The sequence below is a fragment of the Eretmochelys imbricata genome, chromosome 11 (assembly GCF_965152235.1).
Source record: "Eretmochelys imbricata isolate rEreImb1 chromosome 11, rEreImb1.hap1, whole genome shotgun sequence".
Taxonomy (NCBI): Eukaryota; Metazoa; Chordata; order Testudines; family Cheloniidae; genus Eretmochelys; species Eretmochelys imbricata.
Genome location: NC_135582.1, coordinates 26293225 through 26310824, shown reverse-complemented (window position 1 = coordinate 26310824; position 17600 = coordinate 26293225). Strand labels below are relative to the sequence as shown.

Sequence of the window (17600 nt, the reverse complement as noted above, 5' to 3'; positions counted from 1 at the left end):
TAGCAGGACGTGCTGGACACTGGCCGAACACTCCCACTCATCTGCATTCAACCATGCAGCAGCCAAGCCGTCAGGTGCAGTGCTGTCAGGTTCGGATGCAGCAGTCTGCCATGGTTCCGAGACAACAGGTCCAGCCAGAGCAGTAGCTGTAATGGGGCGGCCACTGAGAGGTCCAGCAGCGTGCCGAACCAGTTCTGGTGCGGCCAAGCCAGCTCTATGAGGATTACCTTCGCTCTGTCCTGCTTGATCTTCACGAGGATTCTGTTGATTAATGGCACTGGAGGGAAGGCATACATCAGGGGTCCTGACCACAGAAGTAAAAAAGTGTCCGACAGGGAGCCTCTGTCAATCCCTCAAATTGAACAGAAAGCGTGGCACTTCCTGTTCTATCTGGATGCAAACAAGTCCACCCAGGGAGTCCCCCACCTCTGGAAGATTAGGCTGACCACCTCTGGATGGACTGACCACTCATGGCAAGACGAGAAAGTCCTGCTGAGGCGATCTGCCAAAGCATTTCTGGCCCTGGGGAGGTGTGCGGCCACGAAATGAATGGCATGCTGAACACAGAAGTTCCAGAGCCTGAGAGCTTCTTGGCCAATGGCAGAGGACCGCGCACCACCTTGCTTGTTGATATAGAACATTGCGGCAGTATTGTCCATCTGGACTTGAACCACCCTGCCTTTTATCTGAGGCAGGAAAGCTTGACGGGCCAAGCGGACCACTCTGAGCTCTCTGAAGTTTATGTCTAAGGAGCAATCGTGACCTGACCAATATCCTTGCATGCCAAGATCGCCTAGAGGGGCTCCCCACCCCAGATCCGAAGCATCAGAGACCAGGGTAACCGATGGGGATGGGGCCGTGAAGGGGACTCCCTCCAACACCGATGCAGGGTCGAGCCACCGGGCGAGCGATGACCGTATGTGGTCTGGAACCTTGATTACCTGGTCTATGTTGTGTATGTTGGGGACGTAGACCGATGCCAGCCATGCCTAAAGGGGCCTGAGATGAAGCCATGTGTGCCAGACCATGTAACTGCAGGTTCTGTGTGGCCCAACAACCTGAGGCACCTGTGAGCAGTGGTGAGAGAGCGGGCTTGCATATGCAAGATTAGGTCTTTCATGGCATGGGATTGGTCTTCAGGGAGGAAGGCTCTGGCCTGAGTAGAGTCGAGGACAGGTCTTATGAACTCTGTGCGCTGCACTGGAACTAAAGTTGATTTCTTCTCATTTATCAACAGTCCTAGATCGTGACAGGCGGTGACTAGATCGCAGTGCTGCCGCACCTGGTGTCAAAACTGGCCCTGGATTAGCAGTCATCGAGGTACAGGTAAATCCGAATGCCCTGATGCCTCAGGTAAGTGGCCACTGGAGCCATCCACTTTGTAAACACTCTCAAGGCTGACGAGAGACCAAAGGGCAGTGCCGTGAATTGGAAATGGCAGTGGCCCAGCACAAAATGGAGGAACCGTGTGTGCCCTTAGAAGATGGAGATATGGAAATATGTGTCCTTCAAGTCGAGGGCGGTGTACCAGTCTCCTGATTCCAGGGAGGGGATGATGGAGGTCAGGAAGACCATGCAGAACCTCAACTTTTGTTGAGGCAACGCAGGTCCAGGATGGGTCCTAGGTCCCCTTTTGCTTTTGGGATTAGGAAATATCGAGAGTAGAATCCTTTTCCCCTCCTATCCCGAGGGACCTCCTTTACCGCCTGCAGCCTTAGGAGTTTTTCAACCTCCCCAGTGATGAGTTGCTCATGAGAAGGGTCCTTGAAGAAGGATGGGGAAGAGGGGTGGGAGGGAGGGGCAGTTGAGAACTGTAGGTTGTAGCTTAAGGATATTGTGTTGAGCACCCAATGGTCCGATGTCACTCGTGACCATGCCGACTGGAAGGGGTGCAGGAGGTTGAGGAAAGAATAGGAAGGTGGATCCAGGTAATTGACTGGGGCGCCATCCTTAGGTGCACCTTCAAAATGCCTGCCTCTGACCCCCGTGATGTTTTGAGGGGCCGGGTTGAACCGGCGAGGGAGAGGACCAAGGGTGTCATCGCTTAAATCCTTTGTTTTTGTCCTTTCTCCTGGAGGCATCCTGTCAGGAAGACCCCCAGGACCTAGAAGGAGAAGGCAGAGGAGGCCAGAACTGCTTTCTGGCCTGCTGCAAAGTGTGGAGGCCCAGTGATCGCAGGGTGGTCTGGGAGTCTTTAAGGCCATGCAGCCTTGGGTCCATGAGCTCAGAGAAGAGCCCCGTGAACTCAAACAAGAGGTCCTGGATTGCGGCCTGCATCTCTTGGGATAACCCCAAAGATTGTAGCAAAGAGCTGTGCCACTGCCCAGGCAACCACACTGGCGGCAGAGTCTCTAGGATCCCAGGCCATCTGGAGGGTGCCCCTTGCCACCGCTTTGCACTCCTCCAGGATCATGGTGAACTAGTGGGCCAGGTTCTGTGGAAGGGCCTCCCCTGAACTTGCATGAGGAGACCCATACATTAAAATTGTACCTGCCCAACAAGGCTTGGTGGTTGGACACCTGAAATTGTAGACTGGATATAGAATAATTCTTTCTGCCAAAGAGGTCTAGTTGTTCGGCATCTTTATTTTTCAGTGTGCCACTTACCTGTGCCTCTCGTTAACTGCGGACACAACCAGTGACCCTGCTGGTGGGTGTGTATAGAGATATTTGAACCCTCTTTTGGGAGGTAATACTTCTTTTCCACCGTTTGGACAGTGGGCAGAATTGAAGCTGGGGTCTGCCAGAGTGTTTTAGCAATCTTTTGGACACCTGGGTAGACAGGCAGCGTGATGCGGGCCAGGGTGGAGGATGGTATGATGTCGAACAGTTCATCTGATTGCTCTGCCAACGCCTCAATTCTGAGGTTTAAGTTGTAAGCCACCCTTTTAAGAAGAGCCTGGTGCGCCTTAAAGTCGTTGGGGGACTGCCAGTCTGGGAGGCCCACGCCACCACTTCGTCCGACAATGAAGACTATGAGGACATCGCAGGGGGATGGGCGGCACCTGTTGTGCTGCCCCTGTGATGGACTCTGCACCGTGCTCTGAACCCGGTGCCAGCAGTGCCGGGGGTTTGTCCAAGGTGGCCAGAATGATAGGAGTATGGAACCGGCATCATTGGTACTCCCTAAGTATTCCAACATGGCCACTGAGCAGGCCACTGGCCCTGCTGCCACGCCACCGCCACGCTGGTCTTGTGGGCTGATGGAGATTCGTACCCTTTTGATGATGGGCTGAATCTTGGCTCTGATATGGACCAGTCCCCTTCCAGTGACCACGGTGGGGCCTTGTTGGAGACCTATGTCTAGAGGGAGGGGATTACCACTATAATAGACGCAGGCCAGTTGGGTCAGCAGAGTAGCAGAAGGCAGATATACTGGCCACTGGATTAACAGTTTTCTGTTTCCTGACTGACCAGAGCAGAGGCTGCTCCAGGCTAATGAGAACACCTGAGTCTAAAATTAACCTGCAAAGAGTCAGGTAAGGTCATTAATCTAATTGACCACCTGACTCAAATTAAGGCCCCTCTGATAATATAAAAGGGCTCACTCCAGTCAGGCAGAGAGAAGCCAGGGAGCCAGAGGAGAGGAAGTGCGACTGAAGGGCTGGTTAATGAAGACACCCTCAAGTCATTGGTAAGGGAGCCCTAAGGTAAGGGTAAAGAAGGGAGAAGCAGGAGAGCTGTGGGGAAGTGGCCCAGGGAAATGTAGCAACTCTGGCAGTGAAAGGTTGGCTGCCAACAGCTGCTACCATTAGGGTCCCTGGACCGGAACCCGGAGTAGAGGGCGGGCCCGGGTTCCCCCCAACCCACCACTACAGAAACAGCTCCTGGAAGGGGAAAACAGGCCCCTGTCAGGACAGGAGGCTAAACTATTTTGGCATGAGGCTGTAGGAGCAACAGACACATTGGGAATTCTCTCACCAACCTCCATTGCTGGCTTACGATGAAAAGGGCTCAGTAGACTGTATCCCTGGCCCTAGAGAGAGAAGGGCTACGTGGAGGGTTGCAGTGAGCCTCTGAAGCTAGCATAAACCGCCTGGAAGTGCAGGACCCACTGGGACGAGGTCGGAGCTCTGCCACACCACCTTTCCCTCGTGCGGTACTGGGGCAGTGGAGATTGGTGCCATGATGGTGAGCAGTCCTGCACTGGAAGGGACGGATGCCTAGGAGACTGCCTAGGGGATAGACATCTGTACCAAGGAGATCTTAGGCAGGAGACTGGCTGGTGCTGGGAATGCGGGGACCAGTACCTCGATTCTGGCATTCTGTGCCTCAGGAAGGAGAGCGCAGTGCTGTGGACCCGGGCCTTCTAGCCGGCAATTGAGGTTGTGGGACCGGGATCCTAGGCCATGGGGATGGGGACTAACGCCTGTGGTCTGGGCATTGATGGCGCTCCCCTGCCCTTTGCGGAGGTCCCATAGCTGGCTTGCCCTTGGAATGCAGGGCCATAGCCACGTCCACTGCCTGGTGTGGCATCTGCAGTGCCAATAGGCCCACCAGATCTTTGGCTGCCTGGGCCATCTCAGGTGACGAAGATGTTGGAGCCGGGATTCCCTACCACTCCTGGGATTTGGATGCAGATTCCTGGCTGGGCCGGGGGTCCGACCATAGCGGTACTCCCCTCTAGCTCCAGGGTGGGCACATGACCTGAACTAGGTCCTTTGCCCAGGTCCCCCTTCCCCTGCGTGGATGGTGCTGGGGAACCCTTCTTCTGCTGCTTCTTGGGCACCAGCAGGGGAAACAGTGCTGGGAGGATCCCAGTGCCGGTGGGGTACTCCACACTCAAGCTGAGGTGCTGGGAGCAGAGTCCAGCTGGGAGGGCTCCGATGCCAGGAGCAACGGCCTCCATCAGGAGGGCTTTCAGGCAGATGTCCCTCTCCTTCTGGGTTCTGGGACAAAAGTTTTTGCAAATGCTGCACTTGTCCTTTACATGGAATTCCCCCAAGCACTTCAAACAGCTGCTGTGGGGGTCATTGATAGGCATTGGCCTGTTGCATGACAAACACAGCTTGAAGCCCAGGGTGATGTCTCAGCCGTGACTCTAGCCACTAAACCAACAACTAACACTTACTTAAATTGACTGAGTACCTAAGAACTATATACAGAGGGAATAACAACCAGCTCTTAATGCTCTTGCAATGCAAAACAAGGTGCTCCAACCGACTGTCATGGGCAGAAAGAAGGACCTGAGAGGACTTAGGGCAGGTGGCGCCTAATATACTGATGCATGAGTGCGGAACTCAAGAGGGCGCCACAGTCAAGCCTACAGATACTGCTAAGGCAAAAATCTCCAACAACTGTGCATGTGGGAGCACGCGCACCTAGAATGGAATCAACATGAGCAAGCACTCAAAGAATTTTATATTACTTCATACTCTACTATATTTAAACTTAAATTTAAGTCCCTAAGGCCCCATTTCAGAAAAGTAGTGAAGCACATGTTCAAGTCTACCCCTATTTAACAAATCACTTAAACATGTGCTTAAATTTAAGCATGTGCTTAAGCCCCTTTAAAGTCAATGGAACTTAAGGGCTTTGCTGAAAGAAAGGTGCTGAAAGAATAATCATGAAAAAAAAAAAAAAAATATCTGCACTACTGCTTAAAGAAACCCCACCAGGCCAAACACTAGCTTTGGTAATGCACAAACAACTATCATTAAAATCAATTGAAATTATGAATTCATAGCTCACTACTGAATTTAAACCGCTGGATATAAAAATTGGTACCACTTCACAGGTACTAACAATTTTTGAAATAAAATACTACTACTACTACTAATTTTCTAGAGCTGCACATTTTCAAATGATATCAAAACATTAACCATTTAAACTTCACTTTTGATTAGCAAAACAGCTTTGAGCTTAGTTTAATTTACAAAAGCACATTTCAAACATTTAAAAAAATCTAACATTCATTCTCTTATCTTTATTAATAGTTTTGTGTTTGTATTTCTTAATTTTTATCTGTCCCTTGCTTAACAAGAGCTTTTTGTAAAGTTTGTTACATTAATGATAAATATAAAAGATTTTATGAATGCATAAAGCATAATAAACCATTAAACAGAAATTAAGCACTGTTATAAATTATATGAAAGATCTTGATTAAATTTGTTTTGAAAATTCAAAATTTCCCTCCCAAAACACCTTAACTGAATCAGTAAAATAATTTAAATGCACTATGAAGCTGATTTTTAGGAGTGCTAAGTTGAAGTTAATGGACCCTGCAAGGTTCTCACCACCATAAGGCCAAATGTGATATATTTTTAATTCAAGTGTAACATTTCTTCAGCTTATATATCTAAAAATGAAATCTGGGGATACAGCAGATCCAGAACTTGACAAGATAAGAGCCATTATGGTGAGGTCTGCACATGGGGATCTCATTTCCATGAAGCAAGACTAAATTGTACAATAGGCTAGACTTTGGACACTTCCAAATAATTAAACAAAAAAAACCCTCAAGTTGCTTTTTCTTTTACTGTAAGACTGATGTTCCATCAGGAAATTGCTCAAGAGAATTCCTTTCACAATCTAACTTTATAATAGTATACATTTCTATATAAACACACATAAATTATTTAATTTTAGCTTGAGACATCAAAGAACTAACTCCCTGGAGCTGTGAGCAAAAATATTTCTCAGGATGTGCTACTGCAAAAGGTATAAAACACTTGGTAGTGAAAAATCAGCTCCAGCAACACCAAAGGGGTTAACATACAAGTACCATATTTATAATGCTTAAAATGTTTAATAATGCTAATGGAAACAATGTTACTAAATATGAAGTTAACTGGAGATCAAATTAACCATTTCAATCTTAATTAATTTTATAACACATTTGAAGAATTGCTATCTAAAAAAATCTGGCATTTTTCAGATTTAACAGAATTACAGGGTAATACTGTATTTTGTCTGAGCCTTCATCTCCTAAACTTTACTAAATTATAGAGGAAAGAATGACATGCTGAGAGATATAGTATCTGTATCCAGGATATACTAAACAGTTAGGTATACACAACCTCCTGAGAATTGTATGCCTTATGTCTCCCAGTATAAATGTAAACTACTTTAATGGTAAGCTATTTTATTATTAAGCACTATTATTCAGTTTAGTGATTTACCTGAACATGTACTGAATAGTAATAGATCTTGTACTAAATAGTTAATTGGAATTAACTCCTTAGTGAGGGATTTTCTTCCAGGTAAATATTATAATGTGAAATCTATTAGCATTTACTTTTGGGAAGAACAGTTAATATCAACATATGGTCAACTTAACGTTGTATTAAAGAAAAAGTTATGTTTAGTGAGGAAAGAAAGTTATTAATTTCAAGGTAAAGGTGTATGACACTACCATTTACATTAGCAAACAATAGGTACAAACTTTTCAGAAGTACTGAGAAATTACATCTATTGACTTCAGTTGGAGCTGGGAGAATCTGTGGGAAAATATTTATGACAGCATAACAGCAGGTCAAACACTTTTGTACAAAGCTTTTACGATACTCGGTAAACTGAATTTCCTCAAAAGTTCCAATAAATAGCATTTAAAAACCTCTGCTCTTTGAGACTGAAAACATTTCACTGTCAGATAGTTATTAGCTAAGAACTTGAAAATAATCTGAAAGAGAATAAACCTGGAAATCCTAGGCACCCCATCATCTCAGGCATTGGCACCCTGACAGCAGGATTGTCTGGCTATGTAGACTCCCTCCTCAGGCCCTACGCTACCAGCATTCCCAGCTATCTTCGAGACACGACTGACTTCCTGGGGAAACTACAATCCATCGGTGATCTTCCTGAAAACACCATCCTGGCCACCATGGATGTAGAAGCCCTCTACACCAACATTCCACACAAAGATGGACTACAAGCCATCAGGAACACTATCCCCGATAAAGTCACGGCAAACCTGGTGGCTGAACTTTGTGACTTTATCCTCACACATAACTATTTCACATTTGGAGACAATGTATACCTTCAAATCAGCGGCACTGCTATGGGTACCCGCATGGCCCCACAGTATGCCAACATTTTTATGGCTGACTTAGAACAACGCTTCCTCAGCTCTCGTTGCCTAATACCCCTACTCTACTTGCGCTATATTGATGACATCTTCATCATCTGGACCCATGGAAAAGAAGCCCTTGAGGAATTCCACCGTGATTTCAACAATTTCCATCCCACCATCAACCTTAGCCTGGACCAGTCCACACAAGAGATCCACTTCCTGGACACTACGGTGCTAATAAACGATGGTCACATAAACACCACCCTATACCAGAAACCTACTGACCGCTATTCCTACCTACATGCCTCCAGCTTTCACCCAGACCACACCACATGGTCCATTGTCTACAGCCAAGTTCTACAATACAACCACATTTGCTCCAACCCCTCAGACAGAGACAAACACCTACAAGATCTCTATCAAGCATTCTTACAACTACAATACCCACCTGCTGAAGTGAAGAAACAGACTGACAGAGCCAGAAGAGTACCCAGAAGTCACCTACTACAGGACAGGCCTAACAAAGAAAATAACAGAACGCCACTAGCCGTCACCTTCAGCCCCCAACTAAAACCTCTCCAACGCATTATCAAGGATCTACAACCTATCCTGAAGGACAACCCATCAGTCTCACAAATCTTGGGAGACAGGCCAGTCCTTGCCTACAGACAGCCCCCCAACCTGAAGCAAATACTCTCCAGCAACCACATACCACACAACAGAACCACTAACCCAGGAACCTATCCTTGCAACAAAGCCTGTTGCCAACTGTGTCCACATATCTATTCAGGATACACCATCACAGGGCCTAATAACATCAGCCCCACGATCAGAGGTTCGTTCACCTGCACATCTACCAATGTGATATATGCCATCATGTGCAAGCAATGTCCCTCTGCCATGTACATTGGTCAAACTGGACAGTCTCTACGTAAAAGAATAAATGGACACAAATCAGATGTCAAGAATTATAACATTCATAAACCAGTCGGAGAACACTTCAATCTCTCTGGTCACACGATTACAGACATGAAAGTTGCGATATTACAACAGAAAAACTTCAAAACCAGACTCCAGTGAGAGACTGCTGAATTGGAATTCATATGCAAATTGGATACAATTAACTTAGGCTTGAATAGAGACTGGGAGTGGCTAAGTTATTATGCAAGGTAACCTATTTCCCCTTGTTTTTTCCTACCCCCCCACCCCCCAGTTCCTCAGACGTTCTTGTTAAACCCTGGATTTGTGCTGGAAATGGCCCACCTTCATTATCATACACATTGTAAGGAGAGTGATCACTTTAGATAAGCTATTACCAGCAGGAGAGTGGGGTGGGGGAGAAAACCTTTTGAAGTGATAAACACCCATTTTTTCATGGTCTGTGTGTATAAAAACATCCTCACTGCATTTTCCACTTTTATGCATCCGATGAAGTGCGCTGTAGCTCACAAAAGCTTATGCTCAAATAAATTGGTTAGTCTCTAAGGTGCCACAAGTACTCCTTTTCTTTTTATGGTAGTATTTAAGTAATAAGGCACTTAAGACAGGTTGATTGTTATCATGGTATGTTGGCATAGACGACTACACAGAAATTCAAATTTTGAAACACTTTGTTGGATTCTATTTTTTTATACCATTAGATCTGGCCCACTCTAATTAACTATTTGGTTGATTACATCCTGCGTTAGTCAAACTCAGGTCAGAAACACTAATCTAGAGCCTAGAGAGACAAGGTGGGTGAGGTAATGTCTTTTATTGGACCAACTTCTGTTGGTGAGAGAGAAACTTTTGAGCTTGTCTAGAGCCTAAGCAGCTGAGAATCTTAACATAGTCAACCATCTTCATCCTGTAGTAACGTCAATATCTGAAATTCAATTCTGGATTTCTTCAAATCACTACCATAGGGCTAGCTATTGTTTACACCCTGTCTCTTAGGTGGAAAGTGGGTGATTTTCTACATTCATACAGGTTTTAGATCCCACAAGCTGTTTTGTTTTTACCATCCTGCTCTAAAAATCATCCTTCCTGTTTAGGTCTAGAAGGACTCACTTTGACATTCCTCATCACTGCCCTTTAACTATTTAGTGAAAACCACACCCTCCTGTCACTGGCTGCGCATGCAGCTTACACCATGCTCCAGGCCTTATTGGGTTTGAGAGAAAAAGTCAGAATTGAGACTCAAACTCTGCTGTGCACCAGTGCAGGAACTGTATTAGCAGTGGCTCACTGGGATGGTACTGTAATTCTTTTTTTAAAGGATCAAATTCAATATTCCACGCCAACCCCACCTTCCCAAGCTCTATAAGGATCCTTCCATGATGCAAATCGTATGATAGAATAATGGTGTGTAAGCCTGGCCACAATAGTTCTTTCCAGAACAATGGATTTCCTGTGTATGAGAATTACCTATTCTGGCAGTTGCATCAGTAACCCCATATTGCAAAGCAGCTTCTTGCTGCCTTACTGATAAGATGTTATTCATCAGGTGTAAAGAAAAGTTTTAAATTGTATATTCAGCCTATTTACACCGTCAGTGCAACATGAGACAGCCAGCAGCATTATCTTTTCAGGTGGATTTCTCAGCAAAGCTTTTTCTCTTTTCTCACTTTCATCCTTATTCTGCTGACATCTTCTTTTTGCTTTCCACTTCCCTTGTTTTTCCTCAGACACTAGTAACCTAATCTACATGATCATTCCTTGTTTCCTCCATCTGGATTCTAGATGGTTTTGCTGTTGCCACTGCACTTTCTTCAGTTTGCTCCTTAATTTTCCAATTGCCCAAAACAAAACAACAGAAAACTTTGGTTAACATTCCTTCTTTCCTGATAGAGGAACACCATCCAAAAGCTTCCAGTTGCTATTTGAATAGAAACAGATGAAAAAAATTCAATTCCATATGTATTCCCTTAAAAGTAGTAAAATGCTATTATAAATGGAAGTAAAGTCAAACAGACACTTTCTATGTAATATACTACAGAACTCTTTTAACACAGCAAAACTATTGCCATAGTGTGAAAAAATTAATATATCATAGGTACAAATGTGTATAAAGATAATTTAAAAGTTCCTCATACAATAAATTTTCAAAACTACTAATAGGGAACCATATTAAGAGTTCTATCATTCCAGGGTTTCTTGGTACACATCATTCCTGAAGACCTTTTGCACTGCAGAATGAGTTGACTTTGCTGGCTTCACACTAAACTGCCAAAACATTCAAAATATGTAGCTGTGCAGCAGCTTATAGAGTGGTTGGTCATATGCACAAGAGAACGAGAAATACAATTATGAACATCAGAGTTCCTCTCTATTTTCAACCAGAAATGGGACTACGTATGTCTTTTTTCTATTTAAGTCATCTCTTCTGTCTTTCACATTCCTCTACTCTCCAGTATTCAATCTCAATCCCTACCCTGGTAACTGCCATTCACACTATCTTTCCAACTGGGGAGGCTAAATACATAATATCCTTCTGAAAGATGGAGGGCCTTCTGATCCAAAGCTCCTTTAGTCAGTCACAGTGCTTGTTGACGAACAGCGGGACAGACTCTCTCTTACCAGGGATATGAGCTGCCTTTACAACATTCTGGGAGCAGCAACATTTTGAACTACAAAGAAACAGTTTAGAAGGTATTCAGCAACATATGCAATTTTCATTAATTTTGTTTCGGCTTCTGCATACATTAAATTTCAAGTCAATTAATATAATATTGTGCAATAAAGTAAAAAAAAAAAACAAACCAAACCCCTAAGAAAAACAAAATGGAAGTACTAAGGCCTGCATAAAAACAAATATACTTTTGGTAGATAAGAAATTAACTTTTGATATTGTTCAGCTAATTGATGCAGTACTCTTAAGGAATGCAACTGATGATCTATAGATCTTCTCTGTTGTTTATAAAGGGTACAAAGAGCAACTTCTTAAAAATTTACTGAAACAATCTTACAAAGAGGGACACAATTACTGCTGTCAAGTAAATAAATAGTTGACATAAATGCATTTTGAAAAATTTGTTCTTTAGTACTATATCGTTCATAAAGGTATTGAGTGGCACCACAGCAGAATTCTGATAGAGAGTACCATACTCTCCTCTCCCTCATTGCACACTTATTTTTTCCTTTTCTTTTGAAGTATGTGGTCAACAGATTTGAAAAATTAGGCCTACATTTTCAAAAGGGGCTAGTGATTTTGGGATCTAACTTTGTAGCTGAAGAAGTTCTTATTTATGGAATTACAATTGTTAAAACAAGTTCATTTATTTGAAGTATATACTTGAAGATCAGCGTGCATCTCTTCAAAACCTATGTGGAGAGTAGAGAACGATGAACAAGCCATCTGAAGAATGAGAAGCTTTGGCTGAAACCACGCTAGCCAAACCATCCCAGACAATTTATAACAGTTTCATAACACGCCTATTACAGTTCGAGGGGAAAAATCCATGTACAATCTGGTTGGAGAAATCCTACTAGAAGTAGGATCAACTGTGCTTAAATATGATAGTTTCTATCATGGTTTCAATTGAAGTAAATTAGATGGGGGCATGAAAATAGATAATAGTTTTTGGATTAATTTCTTTATATCAGAAATTAAAAATTCTATACCTAGATTTTGATTTGTTAATTTAAAGGTACAAGCAGTATTATTTCCTGAATGAATGTTTAGTAACATATTTTTTATTATATAATGAGTGTGGGTGTGAGAGAGTGTGGAGGCCTAACAGATGGGTCAATACTCTGATTACTGTGGCCTCAATTAGTTTCCCTGGCGATTGTTGATTGAGGGAATAAGGAGGAATTAGCTAATCAGACAGGGGGGTTGGTGGGTGAGTTCAGGAACTAACTAGCCGATCAGCACAATAGCTTGATAAAAGAAATGAAGGGTCAGAGGACGGAGGACAAGGCTAGCTGAGCCCAAACTGAAGGAGTTCCCAAGGAAGGGAGATCCCTGTTCCTCCCAGGGCCCTGATGAACAGGGGCTGAAGGCAACAGGGTCATAGGTATTAGAATTGCTGTACTGCGTGTACAAGTGCTGGTGGAGAGGACTTGAATAAATTATACAGAGTAGAGACTAAAAGAAGGGAGTCTGAGTGGTTTCTCCGGTGGCTCAGGAAAGGGAGGGGCATACAGTATGAAATACTTTTGTATTTATGAGGACTGCAGAAAAACAAAAAGTTTTGCAAACAGTAGAAAATAAGGATTGAAATAGTTTCCTCAATAAAACAGAATACACTGTTAAGTTATTGGTAACGATAAGAATTCCCTGCCAACACCTTGTGCTAGGGGACATTAAACTCCAGCACAAAGGAGCAAACTAAAACCACTATCACTAGAAAAGGATCTTTCATGTCCTGCTGTGCAGGCCAAATTTTTTTAATAGTTTTTCTGCTTCATACTAGAAGTATCAGTTGGGCAAGTCAGAGATAGGGTGAAACTGCTTTAACTTATTTCAAATTCCTTATTTTGGTTAGATCAGCTTTACATTTTGCGATTTCTGCCATTTCTAGATACCCACTCATGCCTTGCACATCAAGTCAGTAACCATAGGCACAGCCAGAAGTTCAGAAGGCTATAAATCATAAGTTAAACAATAGTGCATTAAAGCAAAATATTTTTTGTATAATAAAAGTCTTATGTGAACAAGTGAATTAGCAGGACATAATTCAGGCCAGAATACAGCCTAATATGTTTCCTTATGGGATTTGTATAAGTTTCTCATTGTGCAACTACAACAACATTTCTAGTGAAATAAATAGTTTCATAAGCTATCCTCATGAACCAGGAATCAAAAGCCCATTAGTACTGCAATTCATACCATTAAAATAAATATTAGACCAAGATAATTCTTTGACTATATATACATATATATATACACAAAATATATATGCATGTGTATATATACCTTCCCTTCCTCAGTGTTTTGTTGACATGAATTGTGAACGTCTTCTTCTCTTACTAATTTTCCAGGCCATGAAGTCAGTCCTTTTATTTGGCCCCAGACCAAGTCGCCAACATTAAACGTCCTCGGCCTGTAATGTATCAACTCATTTGAAGAAGGGGACTCTGGATTCCTTAGGTCATCTTCACTGCTGATGCTTTTAGCATCTGAAGGGCTAGGCACGCACCCATTAATGCTTTTGGCATTAAAGTCTCCATTATAATGGATATAGTCTTTAACTAGAGAACTTTCCAAACTATTTGAGGAACTTGGAGATTGCTCCTCCATGACTAGGTCTTGTTTAGAAGTGTTCAGCAACTCTCCAAACCCTCTACTTTGTTGAAGCCTATTTCCATTTATGTGTGCACATGTTTCCACAGTGTTCTCCAGTCTCTCTTTAAAACTCATCATAGTTCTTTTGTAATTGTTATACCTGAAATTCTCCTCCAACAATTTATCACTTTGACAGTTTCTCTGTGGTAACAGTATCTGATGCTGCTCACCATGTAACAATGGCAGTGTGGAGACGTTATTGGGCCTTTCATGGCAAGGACTGCTGTGGACATGGGTTGAATGGTCTAAAAACTCCTCACACTTCCACCTATGTATCTCTCCTCCAGGGTTTTGCTCCTCTTCCCACTGTTTTCTGGATGTATTGCAACCTGCTGATTTGTAATATTCAAATCCATCCCCTTCACTTGAATTTTTACTATGTTCTGAATTCTTCAGGATTCGTGTCCCTCTAGTGTTTCTTATCCTACCGTCGTGATCAGAAACACCAATGTTTCTTCCATGGATTACTGCACTGACAGCACTAGAAAGATTTAATGGGTCACCAATTGAGGCTGTGAAGGCACTCATGGCACTCAGAGCTGGAATGGGACTCATTTGTGTTGTACTGCTAACTGCAGTGGTGATTACGACTTGCATTCCTTTGCTTGCAGCATCTACGACTGCTTTGTAGATAGCATCAACTGAAGAATCACCCTGAGCAGCTACACTGAGGCCATCCTTTGCCTGTTGTCCTAGAGTTGGTTCAGTCCTTTGCGGCAAATCACAAGATGTATCTTGAAAAGGAGGAAGGGTAGTGTTGGAACTCTCAGGAACTGAAGTTATCCCCATTTGAGTGATCATTCTTTTGTTTAAAAGAGCAGCATCTTCCTGCATTCTCACCTTAAAAATAGGAAGGAAAAATTATAGAAATTTATGTTTTCATTCAATGCTATATTTCAGAAGACACATTCATTTAATTCAGTAACTGTGATGGTTACACATCAGTGACACATTTTGTCATGGTTGTACATAAGCAGAGGTCTACTTAAATTGTGGAGAAATCACACGTTTTTCACTGATTGGCATAAAAAGCAAATTTCGCAGATGTGTTCAGACAGTATATTCCAATCCGCCTTCCCTACAGCTGCTGCTGGCAGTGGCACTGCCTTCAGAGCTGGGTGCCTGGCCAGCCACCTCTGCTCTTCTGCCATCCAGCTCTGAAGGCAACACAGAAGTAAGGGTGGCAATATCGTGGCCGCCCCCACGATAGCCAGATTTCACAGTCTGTGACGTATTTTTCATGGCTGTGAATTTGGTAGGGCCCTATACATAAGGAACAAAGATTGTCACTCAATGAAGAGAATCAGAAGATGAAAAGGCAACTCAAAACGTAAAATAATATGCATATGAACACATAAACTAGCTTTCACACTTTGTTCAAAAAGACAAAGCTTTGTAATAACAGGTGGTATTTGAGATGATAAAACTTTCAAATCTCTCCTGTTGTAGCCGCATTTCTACCCACCTTTCTGAGTCCCTCTCCTTTTCTGAATGAAGTCCAAGATCCTCATTTTACATTCAAAGTCCTAATCAACTTAATCCATGCTTATATCACTGTACCCAAATCTATTTCCTCCTATTCTTCCTTCAGTCTCTACTTTCCTCCCCAGTTTCACTCCTAAGTGCTTTTTTTGTCTCTACTCACGCTCTGCTTTGTATTTTCTTTGATGCAACCCACAGGCTTAAAATTGCCTCCTATTTGTCATGTGCAAGTGACCTACCTTTCTCTTCTTATACACTTCTTTTGGGAAGTCTTCCCACTTTTAATCCTCATCAACCAGGTCTCCGACCCTTTGCATTGAAGCTATTTCATGCATTGTCTATTATAAACTAAATTACATTATGAGGAACCTTGTATATTATGTTTGTATTTGTCATGTACATGTCATGAGAGTGACGTAAAGATAATAAGCAATATTAATACCTGTGAAAGTCTGAATAGAAAAGATGCTTTAACTAGTGAAGCCAAATATTTGTAACTACTGCTTTAAATACTTACCATTACGAAACACTTACATAATTCAGGACACACAGAGAAAATATGAAAATACAGCTAATGTAACTCACATAATTAATAAACTGTGAAGGGGTTAATAGGCAGTTAGATTACTGTGATTTTGCAAACACAGGGAAATTTCTAGTTGTCTAGACTGACAAAATGATATGTTGTCTTTTTCCTTCTTAAAGAATAAAAGCTTTTCTGGCACTATCACCTGCATTTCTGCAGCCTTCATGTTCTCAGTTCTGCAGCACTATAATAATGTTAAGTACATACTGTAACTCTATTTTTGTTCTCTATCTCAGTTGATACTTTCACTGTCATTCTATTACTTTAATATTTGAATTTACATTATCAACAGTATTGTCTGTTTGGATGGAAATGTGAAAGGGGGCTACCATTTTTTCAAAATTTTTATTATATGCCTGTCCTTAATTACTATGGACCTGATCCAACATCCCCTAAATCAATGACAGTCCTTCCATTTACTTTAATGAGCACTATTAGAAAAAGTCAGTTACTCACAATCACCTCCTATTTCCTATTAACTGACAACTATGTTAATTTTTTACCATTCAGTCTCTACAATTTATTCTCAACCAGTAGTTTATGATCACACTTCAAAAGCGAATTAACAACTCTTGAAAGTTCATAACAGCTGTCAATAGATGCACATCATAAGGAGTTCCAGTAAAATAAAAATGACACTAAACTTATAAGTAAAAGATATATAATTTCAGTAACGTGTTTCTGATTTGCGAATACAAAATCCATACTAAAAAAGGGCAACCAACTGCAATAAAACAGATTGTTTTAAACATTCAATGAAAAAGCAGAATACAGATACCAATCCTATTATTACAGTTTTTTAAATTCACTCAATATTGATGTCTGTTTGCTCTCTACCTGAAAATTCTGAAACAGACAAGCCATGGGGTTTGGGTTGTTAGCTGGTCCAGGAATTGTGGGTTGCCCTTGAAACCCCTGGAGATTCTGGTACCCCTGGAGAAGCTGATGTTGCTGCTGATTTGAAGGAAACATCTGATTGTTGTTCAACAGTGACTGGAGATGAGTCAGTTGATGGTTATTCAAAGTAGTGTTTATCGACGACGACATGTCACCTGCAGTTCCAAACATATGGTAAAGTAAGTCAGCATAGTTTTCAGGAGTCCACGAGAGTTTCCTTGAGTTATATTTTAACTGACAAATACTGACACTCTCTGTACAACAAAACTTCTGTACCAGAATCTCAAGGAACATGTCTCCTACTATTTATTCCTTCATTTCTCAGCATTCTTTCTTTCAGGTTACATCTATATGTGG

The 17600-nt window shown here is 42.5% G+C and overlaps 1 protein-coding gene across 6 annotated transcripts in view; it reads right to left on the bottom strand.

Moving 5' to 3' along the window:
• Window positions 1–17600, bottom strand: part of MBD5 (methyl-CpG binding domain protein 5) — a 254423-nt gene that overhangs the window by 31429 nt on the left and 205394 nt on the right. For 4 of the 6 annotated variants that reach the window (XM_077829817.1, XM_077829816.1, XM_077829818.1 and 1 more), the window contains 2 exons: window positions 17184–17398; window positions 13910–15118 (listed from right to left, as the gene is read on the bottom strand). In XM_077829817.1, coding sequence (XP_077685943.1) covers window positions 13910–15118; window positions 17184–17398 — 1424 coding nt within the window. Of the gene's footprint in view, window positions 1–11328; window positions 11619–13909; window positions 15119–17183; window positions 17399–17600 lie in introns of those variants that run through there. The other 2 variants (XR_013347482.1, XM_077829821.1) reach the window with 2 other exon arrangements.